The 25,203-nt window shown below is 46.0% G+C and overlaps 1 protein-coding gene across 1 annotated transcript in view; it reads right to left on the reverse strand.

Moving 5' to 3' along the window:
• Positions 1–15,578, reverse strand: part of GASK1A (golgi associated kinase 1A) — a 55,074-nt gene extending 39,496 nt beyond the window's left edge. Inside the window, exon 1 of the mRNA XM_032861047.1 lies at positions 15,239–15,578. Within this exon, the coding sequence (XP_032716938.1) occupies positions 15,239–15,241 (3 nt within the window). The 5' untranslated portion in view covers positions 15,242–15,578. The remainder of the gene's footprint in view (positions 1–15,238) is intronic.
• Between the last annotated feature and the right edge of the window lie 9,625 nt (positions 15,579–25,203).

Below are 25,203 nucleotides of genomic sequence, written 5' to 3' on the forward strand. Positions count from 1 at the left end.
AGTAGGGAGGCAGCCTTGGGGCTGACACCTGGTCAAAATCAGGGGCGTCTGAGCACCTTCACCCTGGAGCTGGCTGGCTGGGGAGGACAGCGGCCCATGGAGAAGCACCAGTGTGCCCCAGCTCAGCCCAGAAAGTAGAATATATGTTGGCAGGGTGGGGCAGTGATTTGAAAATGCAACAACAGGCACATTGCCTCCAAAACTCCAAAATGGCCTCATTCCCAGGAAAATGAACCAAGCTCAAGAAGGGGGAACAGCTCTATGAATATGAGGGGAGAGTTCAGTCAGATTGTCACCTTGTGGGTTGAAAACCCATTAGTTGTGACTGGATCACTCTCAGATTTTTTAAGGAAAGGAAAGGAATAAAAGAGAAAAGTACCTGTACCTCATAGGGTTAAGTATCATTTCGTGAAACCTTTATCTGAGTTACATGCACACACATATTGAGTCGTCATGCAAAATGCATTGCTAAGCTCATCAGTACAACATTTGAAAGCTAGTGGGTTAAATGACATAGATGTGGCAGTCAGGACCTGATTGTGCATCCTGAGAAAGCTGACACTGAGGGAAGAGCCCTTTCCCCGCAAATGACACCATCAATGGCCACAGAGACCACAGAAGTGCCAGTCATGGCCAGATTGCTGGTATCAGGTAAACTCGCATCAGCAAACCCCAGGTTAGCACAAAGGTCACGGGCAAGGTGTTGTGAACCGGTAGAGAGGAAGAGCCGTAAGTAGAAGGGCTACCCTATAGGGCCATGCCCGTATCACCAGCCCTCAGGCCCAGCTGGGGGAGACATCCAGGCCAGGTACCCTAGCTCTTCACTTGTTTCTACAGTGGTAGAAATAATGGCACTTACTTCCCAGGATTGATGCGAGTGTTAATGAGTTAATGTGCTTAAAACTCATAAAGAAGTTGCAGGGACATAGCAATTCTATAAAGATGGTACCTGCAGGGGCGCCTGGGTGGCTCAGTCAGTTACGTGTCTGCACTGGACTCAGGTCATGATCCTAGGATCCTGGAATGGAGGATCTGCTTCAGGCTCCTGCTCAGCGGGCAGCCTGCTTCTCCCTCTCTCTCTGCTGCGCACCCCCCCCCCCCCGCCCTTGGCTTGCTCTCCCTCTCTCTCTCAAATAAATAGATTATAAAATCTTAAACAACAACAACAACAACAACAACACCACGATGGTCGCCGCCATTATTGTTATCCCATGAAGAGTGAACTACAACAAAGGACAAACTGGGCTGAGTCGCTGTCTGCAGAGCCAACCCCTAGACGCCACATACCAGCCATTATTACCTCCTTCAGGAAGGCTGGTTCGGAGCATACCCGCCCTGCTGTCCCTGCCCCGCCCCACCCCCACTCCCAATTCTTCTTCAGCCTCCTCTTGTTCTGAGGTTGAGGTCCCCCGGATAGTCCACAGCTGGATCTTGATCCAGCCAACCCTGGGGTAGGGACCCCTTACATTTTGTTCTTCCAGGTATTCCTTCTACAGAGTTTTGCTCACAACCGGCATCCTCCCACACAGCTGAGCAGCCAGGAGATGACGTGAACCACTTAAAGGACTTCAGAAGTGGTCAACGAACAGCGCAGAAGTTCAGCACAGAGTCTCTAGAGTCAGGCTACCTGGGTTCAAATCCCAGCAGTACTATCTACTTGCTGTGTGATCCTGGGCGAGTTACTTACCCTCTTTGCTTCTAACCAAATCCAGACTGCCACAGCTATGTCATTTAACCGCTGGCTTTCAAACTTTCTTTTTACCAATATGCACAGGAATGCAGTTGACATTGTGACTCGATGTGTGTGCATGTGTATGTAACTGAAGTTAAAGTTTCATGAAATGATACCCTTAACAGATGGAATGACTCATGTTTTCTCTCTCCCTTCTCTTTCCTTCTCTTCCTTTCCCTTCTCTTAAAAAAACAATCTGGTAATGACCCACTAATATAGAATGTGCTTCAATTTCCTCACCTGTAAATTGGGGGAAAGAGATACACCCACCTACTAGGGTGGCTATTTGTGCCCCACCCCATATCTCCTCTCACAGGTGGCTTTGGCTCCCTGCCTTCAGGCTCACTTTGATGCTGGCATATGCCTTCTGGGAAGTTAATACCCCCAGCACCAGCACTTGACCTCAGACAGACATGGAACCAGTGGGGACAGGTTCCATCTGCTTTACCCCTCAGGTAGGCCACTTCTGAGGCTTGTTCTACATAGTCCCCTGGAAGGTCCCAGCAGGAACGAGCTCCAGCCTGCAGGGAAAGCTGCTTCTTCAAGCACGCTGCTAGCATCAGCTGCCTTCTTGTTCTCACTTTCTATTCCACCAACCCCACCCCAGCCCCTCCCGCTGCTGTCTTCTAGTGACATCTTCCAAAAAAATTACTCATACTGGAATCCTTGTCTCAAGGTCTGCTTTTGGGAAAAGCCAACCTAAGACACAGCCTTATAAGGCAGTTAGGCCCATTAAATGAGACAATGTCAAATGCTGACAAGGATTCCAGTCTCCTAGTAGATGCTCAATAAATGTCAGCTAGGAGGCGTTTTCCACGGCCAATGTCACGTGAGGTTCAGCTGGAGAGGGAAGGGTCGGCACAGTCAGGGTCGGAGCAGCCCATGGATGAAAAGCCGGAGGGAGGTATATTTTTGGAAGAGAATGTTTTGTTTTTCAATGTGAAGATTCTCCCATTTCTGAAGATCCCATACAAAACCACCTTCCTGTGGTTCTCCCAAGGGGACTTGGAGGTGTCACCCACGGTATTGGTCTCAGAGGGTGGAGGGAGTTTCTGTCCCTTACAGAAAGGAAAACTTCTGTGCCTCCTGCCCCAAGCAAGGAACCCTGGCTCATGCAGTTGCCCATCACAGGGCCCCTCACCCCGGCCCCAGAGGTGACAGGATTCTAGCCCAAGTTCCAACCTCAGCTCCAACTCACTGTTCAGCAAATGAAGGGAGTGTAGAATGTGTGGTTCTACACAGGCTTCCAACCCATGTAGCCAACAGGCCTCTGCTCTAGGGATAGAGCCACCTCTCTGTCACCAGCAAGACAAACCATCTCTCAGGGTTTGCACACCTTCTCTAGGGAGGCCACAAGTCCTCAAGCTCGGTATGGATGGCCACAGCCCACAGGCATAGGCTAAGTAAGAGACTGAGCACCGCATACCCAAATGGCCCCTGAGAACCCCACTGAGCCCCTGACCACAGGACCAGCCCCCAGCACAAATCTGCTCACCACAACCTTTCTCTAGGCCCCAAGCTCTTTGACAAGCTTCATCTCTGGGCCCAGAGGGAGGCAGTAGCCTGTCAGGCTTGCCTACCATCACTAGCCCATGAGTAAACCGTGGGCTCAGAGTCAGGCTGCCTGGATCTTGAGTCCAGCTCCGTGTGTCTTTGCTGTGTGAACTTGGGCCTCAACTTCCTCATCGGTACAATGGCAATAAGAATAGTACCTCCTTCGTAAGGTGGAGCATTCATCGCCTCCTTTAGCAGATATTCCCGAGTCAAGCGCTCACTCCTCCAGACAGAACAGCTACCTCGTGAACACAGACAAATCACTACCCTTGTGATGGTGACCCTCTGGGGGTGGGGGGGAGAATGTGACTTGTCATTTATAAAAATAAAAACCCTCCACTAAGTACTGCAAGAGTTATATGAGCCGTTGTAGGTAAAGCATTCGAAACGTTCAGTGAGCATCAGTATTCTTACTATTTTTCTAGCAAGGCCCATGGGATTACCTCCATAGTCAGGCTCCCAGAATCTGCACTGAGACGCAGGCCCTATAAGTGGGCATGTGAGCCGCCTCCTACTCCTAAGACAGGAGGGAGTTAAGCATATGTCCCTTATCTCTCTCTCCCTGCTTGCGGGTTGTGCTGCTGCCGTCTCTACACTGATTGTACATTGGGGCTTTCTCAGCTCTGCTGGCCCCAGGAGCCCTTTCTATACCCACCACTGAATTACCATTTTGTTCCAGTTCACAAGAGCACCAGTATGGGAACACCGCGGGCCAGATGGAATTTTGGAGACCCTGTCATTTGTTGGAAATTTTCTCTGGCTGCCCTTGTATTAACAGCCATATATTTGGCTCTCAGGCCTAGGACTGGGGCTGGGGTGGGAGAGGAGTAGGTTTTGCTGCTTAAAAACTACAGCAAGTTTCTCTCTGGACCATTCTGTTCCAGCCTTCCAGAACTCCCTGGCCGCTCAGAGGACAAGACACCACCCCAGAGAAAAGGGGGCGGTTGGCCTTCCAGATACACTTCTCCCGTCTTCTGACCAAACCTGTAATAACAGGGGAAACTGAGCCAATGAAGACATGAAGGGAAGAGTCCTCCTCACTCTTGCCTTAAGGTTGTATGGACTTCTCTAGGATAAGGCCTAGAGGAGAGTTTGTAAACTGGGATCACGGGCCAAATCTGGCCTACAATTGTGTTTTGCTTGGCCTGAAGTATTTTTAATAAATTTAAGCCAATCTTTAAAAACCAGGATATTCTGCAAAAAAAAATCCAGATTTCTGGCTTCCTGCAAAAAAAAACCCCAGAAGTTCTAGCCACAGCTTGGGCCCATGTTCTCACATGGCTCGAGGAGGGTTCAACTCTCTCTCAACGACCACAGACCCCAGCACTCCCTATTGTCTCCCAAAGCCAAGGAAAAAAGACATTTGCCTCTGGGATCTCACTAGCATGATGATTTTTTCATAGAAGATAAACACATCTTTGACCACAGCTCAATAAAACTTGAGAAAATACAGAGTCATTTTTCTTTCCCCACCATATCCAGCTTACTCCACTCACTATGCCAACGGCCTGGGTTCCATCAACACTTCGGTTTGTACTTTTTGATCCAGAGTTGTACCATTCAATATAAGTGCCACTGTCTGCATGTGACCATTTATATTTAAATTAATGGCAATTTGAAATTTCCATTCCTGATCCACTAGCCACATTTCAAGTGCGTAGGAGCCTCCTGTGAGTAGTGGCTGTCATGATGGACAGAACGACATAGAGTATTTTCATCATCTTGGAAAGTTATATTGGACAGCTCTGGAAAGATTTAAATATAAGATACAAAAGGATACCAGCCAGTCAAAACACCTGTTGAGGGGCGCCTGGGTGGCTCAGTGGGGTAAAGCCTCTGCCTTCCGCTCAGGTCAGGATCCCAGGGTCCTGGGATGGAGCTCCATATCAGGCTCTCTGCTCAGCAGGGAGCCTGCTTCCCCCACTCTCTCTGCCTGCCTCTCTGCCTAATTGTGATCTCTCTCTCCCTCTGTCTAATAGATGAATAAAACCTTTAAAAAAATTAAAAAAAAAAAAAAGAAAGGGCTACCTCTAAGTTGTGAACATTTTTCAGGAGGGCCCACCTTGAAGTCCTTCATGTCTATCAGTATGTGACCCGGCCATCACTCAGCAGCAGTAATCTCTAAATTACTCTATTACTGATCTCTAAAACGGGTCTACACCAGCCTCAAGAGCTGGAGGGTGAAGGATTCAATGAGGTAATAGACAAGAAAGCCACAAAGCCCATTGCAAATGCGTGTGGGTATAATATTAAGGGGAAATTATATTCTGACACCCAGCACACACTAGAAGTTTGTTGAAAACTATTTTTTAAGTGATCCTGGAGTAGAGGCTGAGGGAAGACCCTTTAGGTAAAGGTGGCTTTTGGCACGCTTTCAAGATCAGATCACACAGATGAATACCTACACAGAAGCAGAGGTATTTTTAGTACCAAAGACTATTCGAGCCACCTAGTGAAGCCATGGAGTCTTCTCAGGATGCTTTTTTAAAATGTATAAAATAAAAGACACAGCTTTCCAAAGACAATTAATTATATTGAATACATTGTATTGTATCAGATATATTATATACTGAAATACAGTTATGAAAATATCCTAAAAAATAAATTTATGGTATAATAATACATATGTTTCTTCATTAATACATTAAATAATAAGATCTAACAGCCCCTCTAATAACAAATGGACTTTCAAAGTAGTAAGGAGTAAAGACTATATTTCAAACTCTGTGTTTCCATTGTTATGATATAAAATACCTGTGATTCCTGGGGTGCCTGGGGGGCATAGTCAGTTAAGTGTTTTGGTTTCGGCTCAGGTTGTGATCTGGGGGTCATGAAATCAAGCCCCGCATCAGGTTCCTTGGTCAGTGCAGAGTCTGCCTAAGATTCCCTGTTCTTCTGCTTCTGCCCCTCCCCACCGCCCCCACTCTCTCTTACTCTGAGATAAATAAATAAATCTTTAAAAAAATAAAATGAGGGGTGCCTGGGTGGTTCAGTCGGTGAAGTGTCTGTCTTCAGCTCAGGTCATGATCCCAGAGTCCTGGGATCGAGACTGGCATCGGGCTTTGTGATCAGTGGGGAGCCTGCTTCTCCCTCTTCCTCTGCCCCTCCCCCTGCTTGTGCTCCCTTTCTTGCTAACAAATAAAGAAAATCTTTAAAAAAAAATAAAGAAATAAAAAACAAAAAAATAAAATGAAATATCTATGATTCTTGCTGATGACAAAGTCGCAAGTCCTGCTAACACTATTGTGGTTATTGCCTACATTCATTATTAAAGAAACACCGAATTTCCATGAGACATGAGTGAAAATAAAGATATAACTTTTCTTCCACCAAGCTGAAGGCTCCCCTGAATTTTACATATGGACTCCAGGTCAAGCACCCTTGAACTAGGTTCCTTTTTACCTCCACCATTCAGTTGTGTTTTTCTGTAGCTCACCAGTATTCAGATGGATCCACATGACTGATACCATGGGAGCCCCTTTAGAGCACATGTTCTCCAATTCTAAAACCCCTTATGCATAGGAGCTAGGGTCCAAGGCTACCCCCAACTCCCATTCCCCTTGACGCACTGAAGGGTCCTACTAACAATCTTAGAGGCTTAGCCTTGCCACATCTGCAGCCCTGTCTGTTGTCTGGGGACGGCTCCCATTAACTGAACACTTAGCACATGCTGATGACTACTGTATGAGTTGCTTTATGCTCATTAAAACATCGAACACACAACCTCAGAAGAGGACAGTGTTATCTTCGGGAAGAAACTGAGGCTGAGGGGTTAAAGGTTCAGTGACTTGCCCAAGGTTTGAATTTAGTTCTGATTCCAAACAGCCTTTTGAATGCTTCATGCTTTAAAACTATACCAAGGAAGCTACTGTGACAATTACACTTTAAGCCCATTCTCCCTGGGAGGGAGCACCAGTGCCGAGGACGTGAACGCAGGTGAACAAGGAGCCAGGAACCTTTCCTGACCCTTGGTGAGGTGACTACACAGAGAGGCATTGCCCATGCAGCCATCCACACCCCCTCCCCAATAGGAAATGAAGGGATTTTAACTAGCATTTCAAGAGAGAATGTTCTGGGGAAAAAAAGGAATACAATAGCATCTTTGTAATTGCAACTGGGATCTCTAGAGATATCTAGAGTGCCAGGAGAAGTGAGGTAGCTGGGGGGAGGAAGGGGAGAGACAGAACTTGGTGGCTGACTGTCTGAGCTGACTGGGACCAGGGCCTGCAGACAGTGGCCGGGTGTACAGGGAGGCCGAGAGGGAGGGCTCGTGCTGTCCAGGAGGCCACCCCAGCCGCCAGCCAGTCCCTGAGCTGGAGTCCAGTTCTCCTAGGAGGTACACACTGGGCCTCTGTGTGGACAGACAACAGAGCCACTCTGTCCTAGAGAAAGAAGCCTGTGTGTCCTGCCCACCTATCTCAGAGCACAGGGATGGACACCCAGATGGCCCATTCAGTAGGCAGCCCAGCCTCCAGTCCTCACACTGCCTGTAGCCTCCACCACCAATGCGTTCAGGCATCCCAGGCGGCACCACCCGGAGCCCCGTCCCAACCTGGGTACAGCTTGAGCCCTTCAGTCCTCCCCGCCCTCCCACCATGCTTCTTCCCTGTGGGTGATGGTGGGTTATCACATTATCTTTGGGGCTGGAGTTCACTCATCTCCTCTGGGGAAAAGAGTGAAGGGGGTTGTAAGTCCCATCCTTTTTGAGATTATGACCCTCTGATAGTACAGATTTGACTATCGTTGGGTCTTCCATTCCCATCTCAAGCATGGCGCCAAGCATGCTACAAAGCAATTATTTAAATTGTTGCCAGAACAACAAAGAGAGGCATGGCCTCTGCCCTCACTTTATAGTCCCGATGGGAAGATGGCCCTAGACAACACTGCCCACCTAAGTACTTAGATGGATAGAAATGAGTAAAGGGGGTATATGCTGTTTGTTCATCTATATGAAGGAGTAGATTCATATGGACAATCGCCTAGGAAATGCAAAAAATGAGAAAGGAGAAACAGAACGTCATGACAATCCTGCAATGCCCAGTGCCTTGGAAGTGACCTGATAGCACTGGTGCAAAACCAGTCTGGACACAGGCAAGGCCAGTCGCTGGTAAACTGAGTCTGCTCTTGGCGGGAGCACAGGGCTGACACAGGGCATCCGAAGCACTGAGAGGCAGTGGCAGGGGAAAATGTCACGGCTCTGCCAGAGGGCAACCCACTGCTGACACCAGCTTAGGACACTGCTCCTGCTACAGTCCCAGAGCCTGTTTCCCCTAAGTGCCATGATCACAGGCTATGAGGAGCTCCTGTCTGCTCCTTCGCCAGTGCCCCTGCAGGGGAAAGGGCCTCCACGGGGCCTGTCCTTTTTAGTCTCTGAACCTCCGTCCCCTTATCTCGCATCCGTACATCTCTGGCTCTGACTCTTCTCCCTTTCTCTCCCTTTCTCTCTCTCCTCTGATGTCTTCTACCATGCCGATAACGTTTCTGAAAAAAGTCCCTACCCCACTTGGCTCTTAGACATGGAACCATGAACCTGTTGCCTGAGCCAAGGTGAAAGGATCTGAATTCTCCAGGTGGTTCTGGAAGAGGCTGTTTGCTCATTGCAAGCAAACACCCTCAAAAGCCAAACAAAACCTGCCCACAAGTAAACAGCATGTGACACAGCCCCTTCCTGCAGCCACTTAGCAGAAACCCAAACTAAAGCGCACGGCAGGCGGGGAACTTGGAGGTAGAGCTGGGGGAACCACAGGCTGGCTGGCAGAGTGCACCAGGGACCACGGGCAAGGTGGCTGGGTAACATAACCACCACTGTACTCCTCTCTTATTGAGATTAGCCCTAATCTATTGTTTATGATAATAAGGGCAAAACCAATGCAGAAGATTAATAATTTTTTGAAAGATTTTATTTATTTATTTGACAGAGAGATCAAAGTAGGCAGAAGACAGGCAGAGAGAGAGGGGGAAGCAGGCTCCCCGCTGAGCAGAGTGCCCGATGCAGGGCTCGATTCCAGGACCCTGAGACCATGACCTGAGCTGAAGGCAGAGGCTTAACCCACCGAGCCACCCAGGTGCCCCCCAATGTAGAAGATTAAGGGAGAAACGTCAAACACTTTGCTGTGGCTCTTAAAAATATAACATAATAATCAATTTTATAGAATTAAAATGATAAGTATCATTTTTAAATAAGTCACTGCTATAGCATGATTACTTCTAAGTGTGACTAAAGGACACAGTAGGAGAAATAAAAATGAAGAGGAAGACAGACAGAGGTCTGTATACCCACATGCCTGAACAAGAAACAAGTCAATTTTGACCTGCCTAGATTCCCTATCTGAGGTTACAAAGAACTAGAGGTTCACCTGCTCAATTACATCCCTCCCACCTGCTCCCTTTGGCCAGGCCAGTCACCAGGCCCATTGCCCCAACGTCATCATTTCCCAGATGCTCCCCTCCACTCCCTCAGCCTCCCTCCTTTGGAAGGTGCTCTCTGAAATGCACACATGCTCTGACTCCCCATGTTCAAAGGCAGTGTGAGGCTCCTAATGTTTGCTCACCCTCCACTTCCCCTCCTCCCTCCCTTTCACTCTTAACACCACCGAATTCAAAGCACCTCCTGGCTTCTATTAGTAGGCAACTCTAGGGCCACCAGACTGGGCCTTGGGGATACAGCCAGATCCCAGGCCACTTAGAAGAATATGTGTCTGTATCTGTCTGTGTGTGTTGGAGGTGGGGATCCTCACAGAGAAAGGCGGCCTGGGGATCACCCACAAACCACTGTTCTGTCCTCACTCTTGGGCCAGATGGTCCTTAGGTGCAGACATGGGTAGACACATCCAGATGATACGGGGGGGGGGGACCCCCAAATGCCCCAGAAGGAAACACTTCCACAGTCACATCAAAAAGGGATCCAAGCAAAGATAGCCCAAGTTGCTCACAGCAACTGGGCCTCAAGGAATCCTGATGCACTCTGTTTCTAAATCGGTACCTTGGGTGGGGAGAGAGGGCTGGGTCTCCTAGGTCTGTCCTAAGGGGGTTGCCAGCCTCTTGGAGGCCCATCTGAAGCACATTTCTTTCACCAGCCCCTGAAACAGCTAAGGAACTCATTTTTTTGTGAGGCCTATTCCTCACACTCCTTCCCTACTGCTTTTTTGAACCAATCTCTGCTAGGGCTGGATAGGGGCCGGTAGATTATTCAAAACCCTCTGCTCCCTGGCCAGCCCCATGAAGTGCCTGGCTCCTGTATGCAGTAGGTCAAGGGGGGTGCCCACAAGAGAGAGGGTATCAAATGCCCCACGGGCTCCAAGGGCTGGATGTCGTGGTTGCCAGTTCTGATTTCAAAACCAGTTTAACCTCTTTTCTTCAGCTGAGCCTGAGGAACTTGGGCAAGGTGATCGGCTAGAGCACCCCAGCTTTAGACCTCGGGGGCCTGTGACTGAGTGGGGGCTGCCTTCTCACCCAGTGTTCAACAAGGGGGCCCAGAGCACACAAACAGGGCAAGTATCTCCTGCAGGCTGGGCACTTCCTTCTTGGTGAGAAGAAAGATTTAAAGGAGCAAGAGAACCATTTTAGAATACAATCTTTCTGCATGTGATCCATACTTCAAGGAGAGGCCCAGGAGCTCCCCACCCCCACTATTGGTAGTGAATGAAAAAATGCATCAGTGACTTCTTTACCATTGGTTTTACATTCTTACAAAAAGAAAACTTATTTTATGGGTCTTCTGCAAAGCCACCATTCTTATAGCAACTTTGGGGTACCAAGTGTTATCACTTCCATGATGATATTTGCTCCTGATAATGGTCTATTATTACAACTCCAGGTTACAGAGGGGTCCAAAGCTCAGAGTACTGGAGTGCTTGCCCAGAGCCATGAGGTAGCCTAATCTGGCACAAACCTCCTTCTGATTTCAAACCCCATGCTTCTCCTTAACTCCAAGCTGTACCAAATGCCTCAAGGAGGGTACAGTGTCTATGATAGGTACAGTGTCTATGATGAGACCTGTGTGGGGCAGGGGGTACAGTGTCTATGATGGGACCTGTGTGGGGCAGGTGGAAAGACTTAGGAGACCTGGGCTCTAATCCAGCTCTGAGTCACCTTGAGAAGGTCACATCCTTCTCTGATTTCAGCTCCTTCTCCCCAAGATTCACCTCTGTCTTAATTACCCAGGAATTTAGCTCTTGGTTTTTTTGAGAATAACTGACCCACACGTGGGTTCTCCTGGGATCACCTTCCCTCCCTGTCTGCCTGTCTGCTGACATTCCCACAGCACAGAGTGAAGACAGACAAGAGGAAAACCCTCCCACACCCACACTCTGGGCCATCGAAGGTAACTGCAGTAAAATCTTTTATAAAGGGGCTGAAGCAATTTGTTCTTGTGAGCTTGTCTGATTTCCACTTAGCCAGGCACTCAGATCCCCATTTCTGTGGATAATCAGAAGGTGGCCACTTGCCACTGAACACAGCTTCCAAGTGGGAACCACCTAAAGTCCACAAGTGGAGAGATGATTATCAAAATCACAGTACTGAGCATGAAAAGTATGGCTATGAATATTTTTTGGAGATGCAGACATGGAACATACTTTGACAAAAAGTGAAGTAAAACAAATTGTACTATAAAATTGCATGTTCAGTATAATATCAACTCTTTACAATAATACTCAGAGACAAAATGATACCCCATGGTTACGGACAGAGATTGGCAGTATGACCAAATACATGATCAGGAAGAAAACTGTGTTTTTTAAAGAATCAGGAAGGAAACTTTTTTTTTAAGTTGGCAATAATAGTCTTAACTTCTTCTATCAATATTCTTTTTTTTTTAAGATTTTTTAATTGATTTGTTTGGGGGAGAGAGAGAGAGAATGAGCAGGGGGGAGGCACAGAAGGAGAGGGAAAAGCCAGCTCCCATCTGAGCAAGGAGCACCACATGGGGCCCCATCCCAGGACCCTCAGCTCATGACCCAAGCCATAGGCTGACGCTTAACCAACTGAGCCACCCAGGCTCTTTATCCAAGTTCTGAGTCTTGGCAAACACCAAGTCTCCTGCCATGATTGTAAGTCATGGGCAAGTGTCCCAATCTTAGCTTCAGGAATGCACACACCAAGCCCTCTCAGAGAACCACATCCCCTCCAGGATGATCAAAAATACCCTCATGGGTCCTGCAGCTCAGCGTTCACTTTCGCAAAGTGACATCTAAGGATTCCGGACTTTTTAGCTTTGTATATCTAAGCCCGGGTTTCCCCTTTTATGTGCCTCGGATCAGTAATATGACAGTGTTAAGGAATAACTGGACAAAGACCATATTCAAACAAGCTGGGGAAGTTCACATCTCCGTTTCAATGAATTAAGAGTGGTTTCTCTGTAAAATGATCCCACAAGAGGGGCATACAGGATGTACCCTTTGCAGATCAAGTTCACCGACGCCTTCTGTTTTCGGACTAGCTCAGGGGATGACAGCTGGACAGATTCAGGGGCATCCAGGGAAGTGCGATCCCTGTTCCCTCCGCCTTCTAACCTTGTGGTTCTTGGTCCTGGCTGCACACTGGGATCACCCGCGCAGCCTGAAAAACAAACCCCTCGGCCTGGATCTGGTCTGGGGAGCAGTGAGAGCCAGGGTTGAGAACCAAATCTTCCTTTCACTATCTTGAGGGCGTCCATGCTAAGAAGTCAACACCAGATTGGGCTCCAACCTCAGAATCATTCATGTATCATCCATTTTTGAAGCTAAATGGAACTTCTAAGGACATCTAGTTTAATCTCTCATTTTACAGAGGAAGAAACTGAAGCCCTCAAGGATTCCCAGCCCCCCACCTCCTCTTATGCTGGTTCCAGTCAGTGCCCCACAGTCCCTTGGGCCCCCAGGCCTCTGGACCACAGGACCCTTCATTCAGTGGGAGAAGCAAAGCAAACCTTCGGATCTCCAAGGCCATTTTGCTGCCAGAGGTTGCTTATCAGGCTGCCCCTCTCACTGGCAAGTGGGCCCTGACACAAGTGAAATTCTGACTCATGTCCTCTTCCTAACACCCTAGGACTGAGAACGAGGAGCCAGGGGACTGCAGGCTCATGAGGACAGAAAGCCCACACTGTCCTCATCCATACACCCTTAGGCTGCTAGAGCAGGAGGCAGGCACTTTTATCCCCTGTGCACTCCATCGCTATTGCAGGAGGGCTGAGATGCCATCAGAGACATTTTTAAACTCAAGAGTGAAAAGAAGGGGCACCTGCACCCCCATGTTCATAGCAGCAGCGTCCACAATAGCCAAACTGTAGAAGGAGATGAGATGCCCTTCAACAGACAAATGTATAAAGAAGATATGGTCCATATACACAATGGAATATTACTCAGCCAGCAGAAAGGATGAATACCCACCATTTGCTTTGACATGGATGGAACTGGAAGGAATTATGCTGAATGAAATAAGTCAAGCAGTGAAAGACAACTATCACATGGTTTCACTCATACGTGGAAACATAAGGAATAGCGAGGAGGACCACGGGGGAAGGGAGGGAAAAGTGAAGGGGAAGAAATCAGAGAGGGAGACAAACCATGACAGACTTTGGACTCCAGGAGACAAACTGAGGGTTACAGAAGGGAGGGAGTGGGGGATGGGGTAACCAGGTGATGGGTATTAAGGAGGGCATGTGTTGGGATGAGCACTGAGATTTAGACACAACTAATGACTCACTGAACACTACAACAAAAACTTATGTTGTACTATATGCTGGCTAACTGAACATAATAAAAAAAAATAAAGAAAGAAATAAAAAATAAAATCAGGAGATGCCTGCATACCCATTAAGAACCCTCTGGGTTGATGGCTTTGGCCCCTATCCTCTTCTGACAATATTCTTGCTCCTGAACATGGAATTTTGTAGTAAAAAAAAAAAAAAATCACCATACTTTTCAGTTTCACATCCTGTACCTCTGATCACCCCCCTTTTCAACCCTAAGATTCCATTATTTCTTTCTCTTTAGCAGCACTGAGAAAGACACACTATGAGAGAGGGTCCTAAGAGGGGAGGGTGAAACACACATAGCCTCTTGGTACCCTTCCTGTGCCCCCAGCTTGTGGACTCTGCTCCCCACAAGAACAGAATGAACACCTTTGCTCCCAAGGAACTATTCTCCTAGACACTCTCCATCCTACAGGAGAATCTCTACGCATCCTTCTAAACTCCAGGCTCATAGCTAAGCTCCCAGAGAAGAATCTCAGTGAGCCCCAATCTGGCCTCTGTGACTTTCAGAGTGGGGAGAGGGAGCAGGTCACAGAAGCAGATGGAAGAGTCCTATAGGTTCCTTCAGAGTTCAAACTCATTCTGGTGTCTGATACCCTCCCCCCACACCACCCACCCAGCATAGGGCAGCGAATTGTAGGAACAGCGGGTGAGGGCTGCAGGTAACTTCTACCAGGAAGCAGAGCTCAGCAGCAGCCAGTCCTGAGACAAGCCCCCTTTCTGAGGCTACATATGAGCCTGGTTCGTGCTCAAAGGATCTAGCTCTCCCGCGTGTTGGTGTCTTTGAGTTTTATCCATGGAAAGGCAACAGTTGGCAAGTTCTCCAACTTCCTGAAGAACGTCCCAGACCAACCAGCGCTCCCAAACCTGCCCTACGGTCCAGGAGATGGAGCCAGGCACTGGACCTTTTCCAGACCCAATTTATTTCTTCGTGGATTAAGGTTCAGCCAGGGTGTACAGGTCCTTAATGAAAGCGCCCTCGGTCATCTCCTCCAAGGGAAGCAGCAAAGCTGATTGACCACTCCTTGCCCCCCACCTTTCCTTCCAGGTGCAAAAATTAAGAGCCCCTGCGACCCCCAAGCAAACTGTCAGAACAATTCCGGCTCCGGGAGGCTCTGTGCAGGCTCTGTACACCCAGAGCTGCGGCGCACTCTCTGTAGCCACCTGTCTGGGTGCCCACCCAATCCGCCCACCCTAGTGTTCCCTCTCAAGATTCCTACCATGTCCCCTGTGGTGGCTGGACCCGCTCCTCGGCGACCTCAGCTGGCTCTCCAGCTCATCCCACAGCCCCGGGGTCTGCCCCGTGCTCCGTGACTCTCCAAGGCTTCCCTGGACGCGGATTTCCCGGACCCAAGGTTCACAGCTCCCCAGCGGCCAAGTGGCCCCACAATTCCCGGGTGTGCGGTGCGATCAGGGATGCTCTGCAGGTGGGGTTGTTAGAGAAAGTCTGGGATCTCCAGACCACGGGGGATCTTCGTGTCTAAGGTCTGCGGTTCTGCCAGAGCCTTCCCACAGCCTCGAGCCTCCGCGATCAGCCAGGGACTTTTGCAGAGTTTGCGAAGTCCCTGCTGCGTGTCCCAGCCCAGCCTCCCCACTTCCCCGAAAGCGAAGGAGGGGGGAACTCCTTTCACAATAAAAGCCCTGCCCCAGGCTTAGGCGGGCAGAGCCGCCTGGAGCAGGGGCCCAGGTGCTAGGAAGGAATGGGTCCCGCCCGCCAGGAGATGATCTGAGGTTGGGCGGCCAGCGCCGAGCAGGGTCTGGGCAGATCGCCCCGATCCCGCCTCCGAGGTGTTCGGGTGTTCGGTGAGTCCTGGGCAGTCGTGGGCGGGAGGAGGGTCGGAGAAAGGGAAGGAGGGGCCCTGGCCGGCCCGCTGAGGGTCGCCAAAACTGTTGCTCTCCCAAGCAAAGCCGCAGAAAAATAAGTCTTTTCGCTGGCATCTCCTAACCTTATTTGGGCTCTGTCTCCAAGGGCGGTTGGGAAGGAAATACGGGAGGAAAATCCTTTTACCACTTAAGGTCAATCACAATGGACAATTTTCCCCCCACTGAGAACTAACCAGTGTTTAAGTCGTTGGAGTAAGTGGCTGATACCGACCCCTCTGCTACGGATGCACAGAGTGCCTGTGTCCGCTGGGTCACCCATAGTAGGCAGGACCTGAGGATCTGCATGCTCCTTGCTGGAGAGAAGTCTGGGCTTAGAATCTATAGTCCTGGAATTGAGGGCTGGCCCCTCTGTTCATAGCTGAGTGACATTTAATAGCTGAGTCACCTTCAACCAGTGCCTGGACATCTTTGAGACCTATGTCCCTCAGGATTCTTAGTAGCATATAGGCATGAAGGTAGAGGTGAGAGCAGTCAGCAGTAGGGTGCCCTGAGAGAATCTGGGAACCAGGCTGACAAATTACTCTCTGAGTTTGAAATTAACAAGAATTGTCACTAGATGGACATAAACCATCTCTCAGGAGTCACCTGCAACAGAGTGCTTTGAGGTTGTCACTGATGACAGTACTTCTAAAGGAGAACAAATATCCAGAGGTCTCTTTAAAGTGTGTATGGGGATGGGGAGACAGAGGGAAGGGAAAGTATTCCTTCAGTCCTTATTATGTTCTGGATGCTTTCTGCAGGTGATTTCGTTTCATCATTACCAACAATCCTAAGAGAGAAAATTTATTACCATCATTTTACAAACAAGGAAACTGAGGAATATAGGGAGTGGAAGTGACTTTCGTAAAGCCAGAGAGTAAGTAGTTTTTAGCAAAACCAAAAGCCTATTCATTAGAACATGAGAGGAAAAGGAAGAAATTGATGAACCAGGAATGGGAGGCAGGATGCAGTGCAAAAAATTGCAGCTTGCCTGGGATTAGGGTGTAAGAGAGTACAGAAGAATCTGAGCAAGCGATCATCGATCAATCATCAATCATCGATCATGGAGCAAGTGCTGGATGAGGAGGGGGATGGGGGGCTGATCCTGCAGACTGTCTCATTCAGACATCAGTGTGGTCTTTTGGGTCCACTTTTCTGACTGCGACCCACATAAGATGTACATTTTATGCCATGACCCTTCACACAAACATATATGTCTAAATGTCCCTAAAACCAAGTTTTATAAAAAATTATTACATGTAATGCACTTTGATATCTTCTATTCTGTTCCATTTCAATTATTCGTAATGGTGGTCTCAAATCATTATGTTTATTTCAGTAATATCCATGAATAACTACAGTTTGAAAAACCACAACCCTGGAGAGTGGAGCAGACATTTTTTTTAAATTAATGTTTTCAGAGGGTTTTGTGGTATTCTGCAGAATTTATCTGTTATATATAAAAGGAATTTAAGAGGCAGGGATTCTGTTGGCCAAGACTGAGAACACTGAACATAGTTAAATGGACTGTTCCTCCCCCACTCTTTTTAGCAGTAGGACTCATCAGAAACGTCAATGCTAACGTGCACTGAGATTTCCTGAGAAAGTTGGAAAGTGCTCAGTTTTTTCCACATTCACCGGGTACTGAACTCTTTTTCTGGGGTCTCACAGGACACACTTGAGAAAAGCTGCTCTGGGACCTGGCCCAGGTTTCTGAATTGTCACCATAAGAACAGGAGTCAAAGTCCTACATTCTGAAGCCAGATTCCCAAGATCAGCATCATTTTGTTCACAGGATACTCTGCTCAGCTAAGGAGGTGCCAGACCTGAGTGTAGGAACTCCACTTGTAAGTGAACAACTGGGACTTTGTAACCTAGATTGAATGTGAGCACTCAGTAGTCCAGGAATGACCGCAGCTGGGTAAGCCAGTAAAACAGTTCTGGAACTGCCAAACTAGGACACACCTGGATCTGCAGTGACTCCACAGGCCCTTCACAGAGTCCTGCCTAGAAAAAGCAACTCCCCCTTCTCTACTACCTCCTGCTTCATTCCGGGTCTGCAGTGCTATAATTAAGACCACTGGTCCACAATATCTTAGATGTAAACATTGACTTCCTTGATAACTTCCTTTTGCATACGGCCATGACCTTGGCTGTGGCTCTGTAACTCAACAGGTCTACAGGCCGACAACTTTGACATGCACCTTTTTGTTCCCTGTCCCCCTGCTTCCTCACTCTCCATGCATTTTTTGCTGCACACTCTGTGTTTGGTGTTAATATCAAGAACAAGTAAGAGGTAGCACTGCATTGGAAAACTGTCTGGCTTTCTACTAAAACTAAATATACTTGTGCCCTGCGAAAGCAAATCCTGGACCTTGACCCAACAGAGGTGCCTACACATATCAAAAGCCATGTACATACAAGGAAGTTCATTAGCAGCAAATTATTTGCAATGGTCACAAATAAGAAACAACCCAAATATCCATCCATAGTAGAAACAGTAAGAAGATTGTGGTGTATTCACACAATGGAGTGTTTAACAGAAATGGCAATTCATGAACTACAGCCACACACGAACATTCTGCAGAGGGAGAGAAGCCAGCCACAAAAATAGGCCTACATATGCTTTCATTTATATGCAGCGCACAAACAGGCCATGCTGATTTCTGCTGTTAGAGGTCAGGTGAGCGGTTACCCAGGGGAAAGTCATGACTGGGAAGAAGACATGAAGAGGACTTTTGCGGTGCTGTGAGTGTTTTGTCTGTCAATCTGGCTACTAATTTGAATACCAATTACAGATGAAAATAAACTGAGCCGTAATATACTTATTACTAATAATATATATTAATATTTATATATTAATAATATTATATAATATTAATATATAATATAATATTATATATTTATATATAATATTATATTATAATAATATATATTAATAAGTATATTATTACTAATAATATACTTATTAGTGCACTAAAGGTGCACTAATGTGCACCTTTCTGTATGTATGTTAACCTTCAATAAAAAGCTATATGGAACAAAAATGAGCACATCCTGTCTCTAGCTTCAAAGGACTCACAATCTAGCCCAAAAGACTCCAAACATTTTAAGTTACTTGCCTCAGTAGCAGTAAGTTTTTGAGTGTATTCCCCAATATGTGCATTACATATTTATAAGTTACTTAAGTGTACCTCCTTATTTTATAAAAATGTTTCTTTCCACACACTCACACACACTGTACCCACATGTATGTACCAATGGTCATGCAGAGCTCGCTAATGAAAGGGAGTTTTTGCAAGGCTGTGTTTCGAAGAAGCTGGATTATGGTAGCTACTAGAGCTATTTACAAGCATCTAGCACCCCATCTTTCAGACAATGAATAGGATGTATGTCCCTGCCCTTTGAGGTTTGCTGGGGTCATGTGACCAGCTTTGGCCAATAGATTAAGTAGAAGAGCCATCGCTTCTGGGGGGAGGCTATAAAATCCAGCCCATGACTGGCCACGCTCCTTCTCTTCTGCAGTGACTTAAAAGCTTCTGTCAAGAAGGAGCCTCCAGGGGCGCCTGGGTGGCTCAGTAGGTTAAGCTTCTGCCTTGGCTCAGGTCATGATTCCAGGGTCCTGGGATGGAGCCCCACATCAGGCTCTCTGCCCTGTGGGGAACCTTTCTCTGCCTGCCTCTCTGCCTACTTGTGATCTCTGTCTGTCAAATAAATAAGCAAAATCTTAAAAAAATAAAGAAGGAGCCTCCATCAGCCTGGGCCTCTGGGGACCATGATGAACAAAGCCTCCACAAGACCTCATTGGATGTGAGAGTGAATGAGAAATAACTTTGTGTGTTTAACCATCAAGATTCAAAAACTGTTCCTATAGCGTAACTCAATCCATCCTAATCACGTGAATAAAATTAATTTTGAGAAGGCTTACTTGAGAATAACCATAAATTGGATTTTGTCCTCTGTTCAGAATCTTCCAGAGGCTTCACATCCCTCTCAGAGTAAAAAGAATCCCAAGTCTTGCAGGAGCCTAACAAGTGCTTCCACACTCCTCTTGTCTGTCTTCACCACCTGCACTCTCTCACTGCCTATGCTCCAGGAGACACTCTCTTTCTTATTGTTTCTTGCATATTCCAGCCACTACGGCATCTCAGATCCTTTGCACTTACTATTCCCTCTGACTGAAATACTGTGCTGATGCTGGCGAGGATGCAGAGAAAGGGGAACACTCCCACACTGTTGGTGGGAATGCAAGCTGGTGCAACCACTCTTGGAAAACAGCATGGAGGTTCCTCAAAAAGTTGAAAATAGAGCTACCCTATGACCCAGCAATTGCATTACTGGGTATTTACCTTAAAAATACAAATGTAGTGATCCAAAGGGGCACGTGCATTTGAATGTTTATAGCAGCAATGTCCACAATAGCCAAACTATGGAAAGAACCTAGATGTCCATCAATAGATGAATGGATAAAGAAGAATTGGTATATATACACAATGGAATACTATGCAGCCATCAAAAGAAATGAAATCTTGCCACTTGCGACAATGTGGATGGAACTAGAGGGTATTATGCTTAGTGAAATAAGTCAATTGGAGAAAGACAACTATCATATGATCTCCTTGATATGAGGAAGTGGAGATGCAACGTGGGGGGCTTGGGGGGTAGGAAAAGAATAAATGAAACAAGATGGCATCAGGAGGGAGACAAACTTTAAGAGACTCTTAATCTCACAAAACAAACTGAGGGTGGCTGGGGGTATGGGGGTAGGGAGAGGGTGGTAGGGAGGACATGGGGGAGGATATGTGCTATGGTGAGTGCTGTGAAGTGTGTAAACCTGGCGATTCACAGACCTGTACCCCTGGGGCTAATAATACATTATATGTTAATAAAAAAAAAATCTTAAAAAAAAAAAAGAAATACCCTGTGTTTTCCTTCATCTCCTTCATGTCTTTGCTCAAGCGTCACCACCTCAGTGAAGCCTTCCCTGACTGCTGTATTTAAGACCGACTACATACTTCATCCCACTTCGGTTTTCTCTTGTGATTCTTTTTCTGAGCTTGACACCTGTTGGATGCTATTTTAAGAGAGTTTTTAAATTTAGATAGCCAATAAACTCCTCCTCTCTAGAAAAGAGTACTACTCTTTAATTTCTTTCAGAATTTAAGTCACTTGGCAGTTGGCTGCTCCCAGGATGCTGGCAGGGCCTCGGATCACACAGTGGACTTTGCAAGTAGTAAACATTCAGCTGTGACAGGTTGGCGCTAGTGAGGAATATTTTACTATTTCTATTGGAGTCTATCTTTCCCTTCACCAGTTCTAAGGAATCAGATTTCCAATTTGCCCTAATGATGTTTTAGGTTCCTTGTAAATTTGTAACCCAGGCAGTTGCCCAACTGGTTCATTCTTTACTCTCGTTCCTTGTCTGGCTCTATCCCAGACTTACTAAATCAAAATCTCCAAGGCTTGAGAATCTGTGTTTTTTTTTTTTTTTTTTTAAAGCACCATATCTAATTCTAAAGCACAGTTAGGGCTGAGAACTGCTAAGCTAACAGTTCCTCTTCCTTGGTTCTCATGTCCAAATGGCCATTCAAAATGACCCTGGAATTTCTCTCCATCTGTCCATTCTCACTGCCACTTCTTTGGCCCAAACTTTTGTCTCATTCACGATACTCTTGGAGGGACCCCTGAACCAGTGTCCCAGGCTCTCCTTTTACTTCCTCCAATCTATCCTGCACATCCTAGCTGAAATGTGGGCTTGCCACTGGCTTGTTCCATAACTGTTAGGATTAAAAGCAAATTCCTCAGCATGGCTTTCAAAGTCCTTCAAAGCTTGACTCCTAATTACCTCTAGAGGCATCTTACACATTTCTTAAACTTCTAAGTGGTCTCCTCCTCTCAAAGCCTTTTCTGAGCTGACATACCTCCAACTGTGACCCCTTCATTCCCACCCCTACATCTTCTCTATCCTGAAGACCCAATACAGCATGACTCCTGAAGTTACTCTATTGCAAATATGATCTTGTTAGTCTCTCTCATGGACCTTGAGTTCCCTAGAGGAAGGGTCCATCCTGGGGCCTTCTGTCTCCATTTGCCTAGGAGTAAGTAACTATTCAATAATGCTTCTAAATGAAAGAATAAGAGAGAAGACCTGGGTTCAATTCTGAAGCTACTGTTCACAAGGCCCGGGTACTCAGGAAAGCAACTTCCCTCCTGCTGGCTTCAAGGTTCCTCCTCTAACAAATAAGGACCCTCATCCCTGTCCAGCCCCACTTCCTGGGCTCCTGCAACCATGTAACATGTCCACATAAGTTACATTATCCAAACATTACCTGTCTCGTGGTAAACTTTGAAAAACATTTGTTTAATCCATGAATGAATAAATGAGAAAGAAACTTCCTTTGCAGCAGAGAATGCTGGCATCCAATTTACCTTCTCTCTTTTCATTCATGGAATCCCTAGCTTTTAGGGGGCAGCAGTGTACTCAGCCCCCCAAAATTATGTTTCCTATCCTCCCTTGCAGAAAGGGACAGCCACTGAGAAATAAATGGAAGTCAGTGGGTGGGGTCCCTTAGGTTACTATTCAGCAAATGTTCATTCCCCTTCCTTCTACTGTGAGCAGAGCATGTATATTTGCTCCACTGTTGCTGGCCTTGGCCATGGACGTACTTTGACAACTAAAATGTAAGCAAACAGAGGCACTGTATATAGTATGCAGTATCACATGGCTTTCATTCTGGTGATTCACCATATAAAGAACAAGCCCTGGGCAGCCACTACCCTCCAGTCTGAGCCCCAAAACAAGACACGTGGGACAGACCCAAGGCTCACCACTGCCTGGAGCCAAGCCCAGTCAACCCACAGGCATGAGAACAAATGCTTATGGTTGGAAGCCACTGAGTATTGGAGAGGTTTGTTACAGAGCATTATTGTGATAAAAGTTGAGTGATATAGGTAGGATGGTTAAGCTTTTAGAGAGCCAGCCCAGGACAAAAGGGTTGCCAGGCTAAAAAAAAAAGAAAAGAAAAAAGAAAAAAAAGTGCTATGTTATACTCTCCAAATCCCATAATAATATAATATATAACAAATTATTATAAATGTGTTATCACTTCAGCATAAAAATACGGAAATCGGTGTTCTTTGAAAATTACGTATTATTCTGTATCATTTACTTTTGTTTCATCAATGCTATTTTTTCTAACATTTAATATCTCACTTTTGCATATAACAATAAAAAATGATACCCCAATTTGCATAGCCAAAGCCAACCCCTGTCTGCAAGCTCTTACGATCAAAGAGAACTGCTGCTTTGAGAACTTCTTTTCAAATCTGCAGTCAATGTCTTTAACATGGTGGAGAATTTCTTTGCCAAACTCAAGCAGAATAAAAATCTTGGCACTGTGGGCTCAGACAGAGCATCTGTGATGCTTGACAACACAGCTGGTTTTGCTGGTTTCATGAAGAAACATGGCTTCTCATCTCAACATCCAGTGGTGTCACCTGGTATCAATGACTCTGCCAGCCATCCTGAAAACATTGTGTCTGTTTCTATGAATGTTGTCAACCTCCTGAAAGTCTTTCAAGAGGTTTTGTCAAGAAACAGAAGTATAAGAGTAAGTTCATTGCTGCAGTAGACATGAACTAGCTCTCCAGAGGACCTGTCTGAAACATTCGGTTGACTTTCAAATGCAAGTTCTTCCCAAAGAAAACGAAAACACTGATTGAAAGAGATATCTACACCCCTCTGTTTATTGCAGCATTATTTGTAATAGTCATGATATGGAAGCAACCCAAGTGTCTATCCACAGATGGATGGATAAGTAAGATATGTACGCACACACACACACACACACACAGGAATATTCTCAGCCACACAAAAGAATGTAATCTTGCCATTTGCAACAACATGGATGAACCTAGAGGGTATTACGCTAAGTGAAATAAGTGTCAGACTGAGAAAGACAAATATCATATGCTTGCTTTCACTCATATGTAAAATTTAAGAAACAAAACAAAGGAAAACAGAGACAAATTAAAAACTAGATTCTTAAATACAGAGAACAAATTGGTGGTTGCCAAAGGGGAGTGAGGTAGGGCATGGGTAAAATGTATAAAGGGGATTAAGAATACACTTATTGTGAGGAGCACTTAATGTATAGAATTGCTGAATCATTATGTTGTACACCTGAAGCTAATATAACACTGTGAACTATACTTCAATTTAAAAAATTAAATGGAGGGGCACCTGGGTGGCTCAGTGGGTTAAATCCTCCGCCTTTGGCTCGGGTCATGATCTCAGGGTCCTGGGATCGAGCCCCACATCGGGCTCTCTGCTCAGCGGGGAGCCTGCTTCCTCCTCTCTCTCTGCCTGCCTCTCTGCCTACTTGTGATCTCTGTGTCAAATAAATAAATAAAAATCTTAAAAAAATTTTTTTTTTAATTAAATGAAAGACTCATCTAGATAATTTGGTAAGAATATCCATCAAGTAAAGCAAACTAAGAATGGACTCTTTCTTGTTAGGTTAGTCTAATAATTAAATTTCCTTTGCTTCACAAATGCTATTATTTAAACAAAACAATAATAGGACTAGTTAGCAAGAGTAACTTGTAGTAATTAAAATTATGTGTGAGAAAAATGTAATAATACTTTATATATCTCCTTTTCTCTTTTGATATCTCTACTTATTTAAAATCTTTATGGCTACTAACATAGACTATATTACTATATATTCTTAAGCTACATAAGTGTAAGACTTTAAGAGAACATAAATGCAACAGGACTAGTTAAATAGATACATATATTTAATAAAAAATAACAATACATTTCTTTCTGTCCCATGATAAAATAGGATATTTTTTATTTTTCCTGTCTCCTTTCTCAATGGTAGCCCAAAGAGCTAAGATCATCAGCATCACATTTTCATACTTATTTATCTAGTGTTCCAGGTACATGCAACAAGGTAAGTATTGATTATTTCAGCAGGTATTAAGGTTTATTACCTTCTCACCATTACAGATCTTCAAGACAATGTAATAACGAGTATCACTCCATTATTGATGTTTGATTGTTGACAGCTTTCAAGCCCCATCCTCTCCTCTTCTCCTAATGCCCCATACCTGGACAGACCTATAGAAACCCTGCAGGCTCCCTTCTTGGTGCCCGTGAGAAGTCCATTCTATGCAAAATAAGACAAAGTAAGCGGATTACATACCCTCACCCCAACTCTATTCCCCACACAAAAAAGAATATCCAAATGGCCAATAAGCATATGAAAATCATACTCCACCTCATTAGTCATTAGAGAAACATAAATTAAAACCACTG

This window comes from Lontra canadensis, unplaced genomic scaffold, assembly GCF_010015895.1.
Source record: "Lontra canadensis isolate GAN:19392208 unplaced genomic scaffold, GSC_riverotter_1.0 scaffold20, whole genome shotgun sequence".
In the NCBI taxonomy this organism is placed as follows: Eukaryota; Metazoa; Chordata; class Mammalia; order Carnivora; family Mustelidae; genus Lontra; species Lontra canadensis.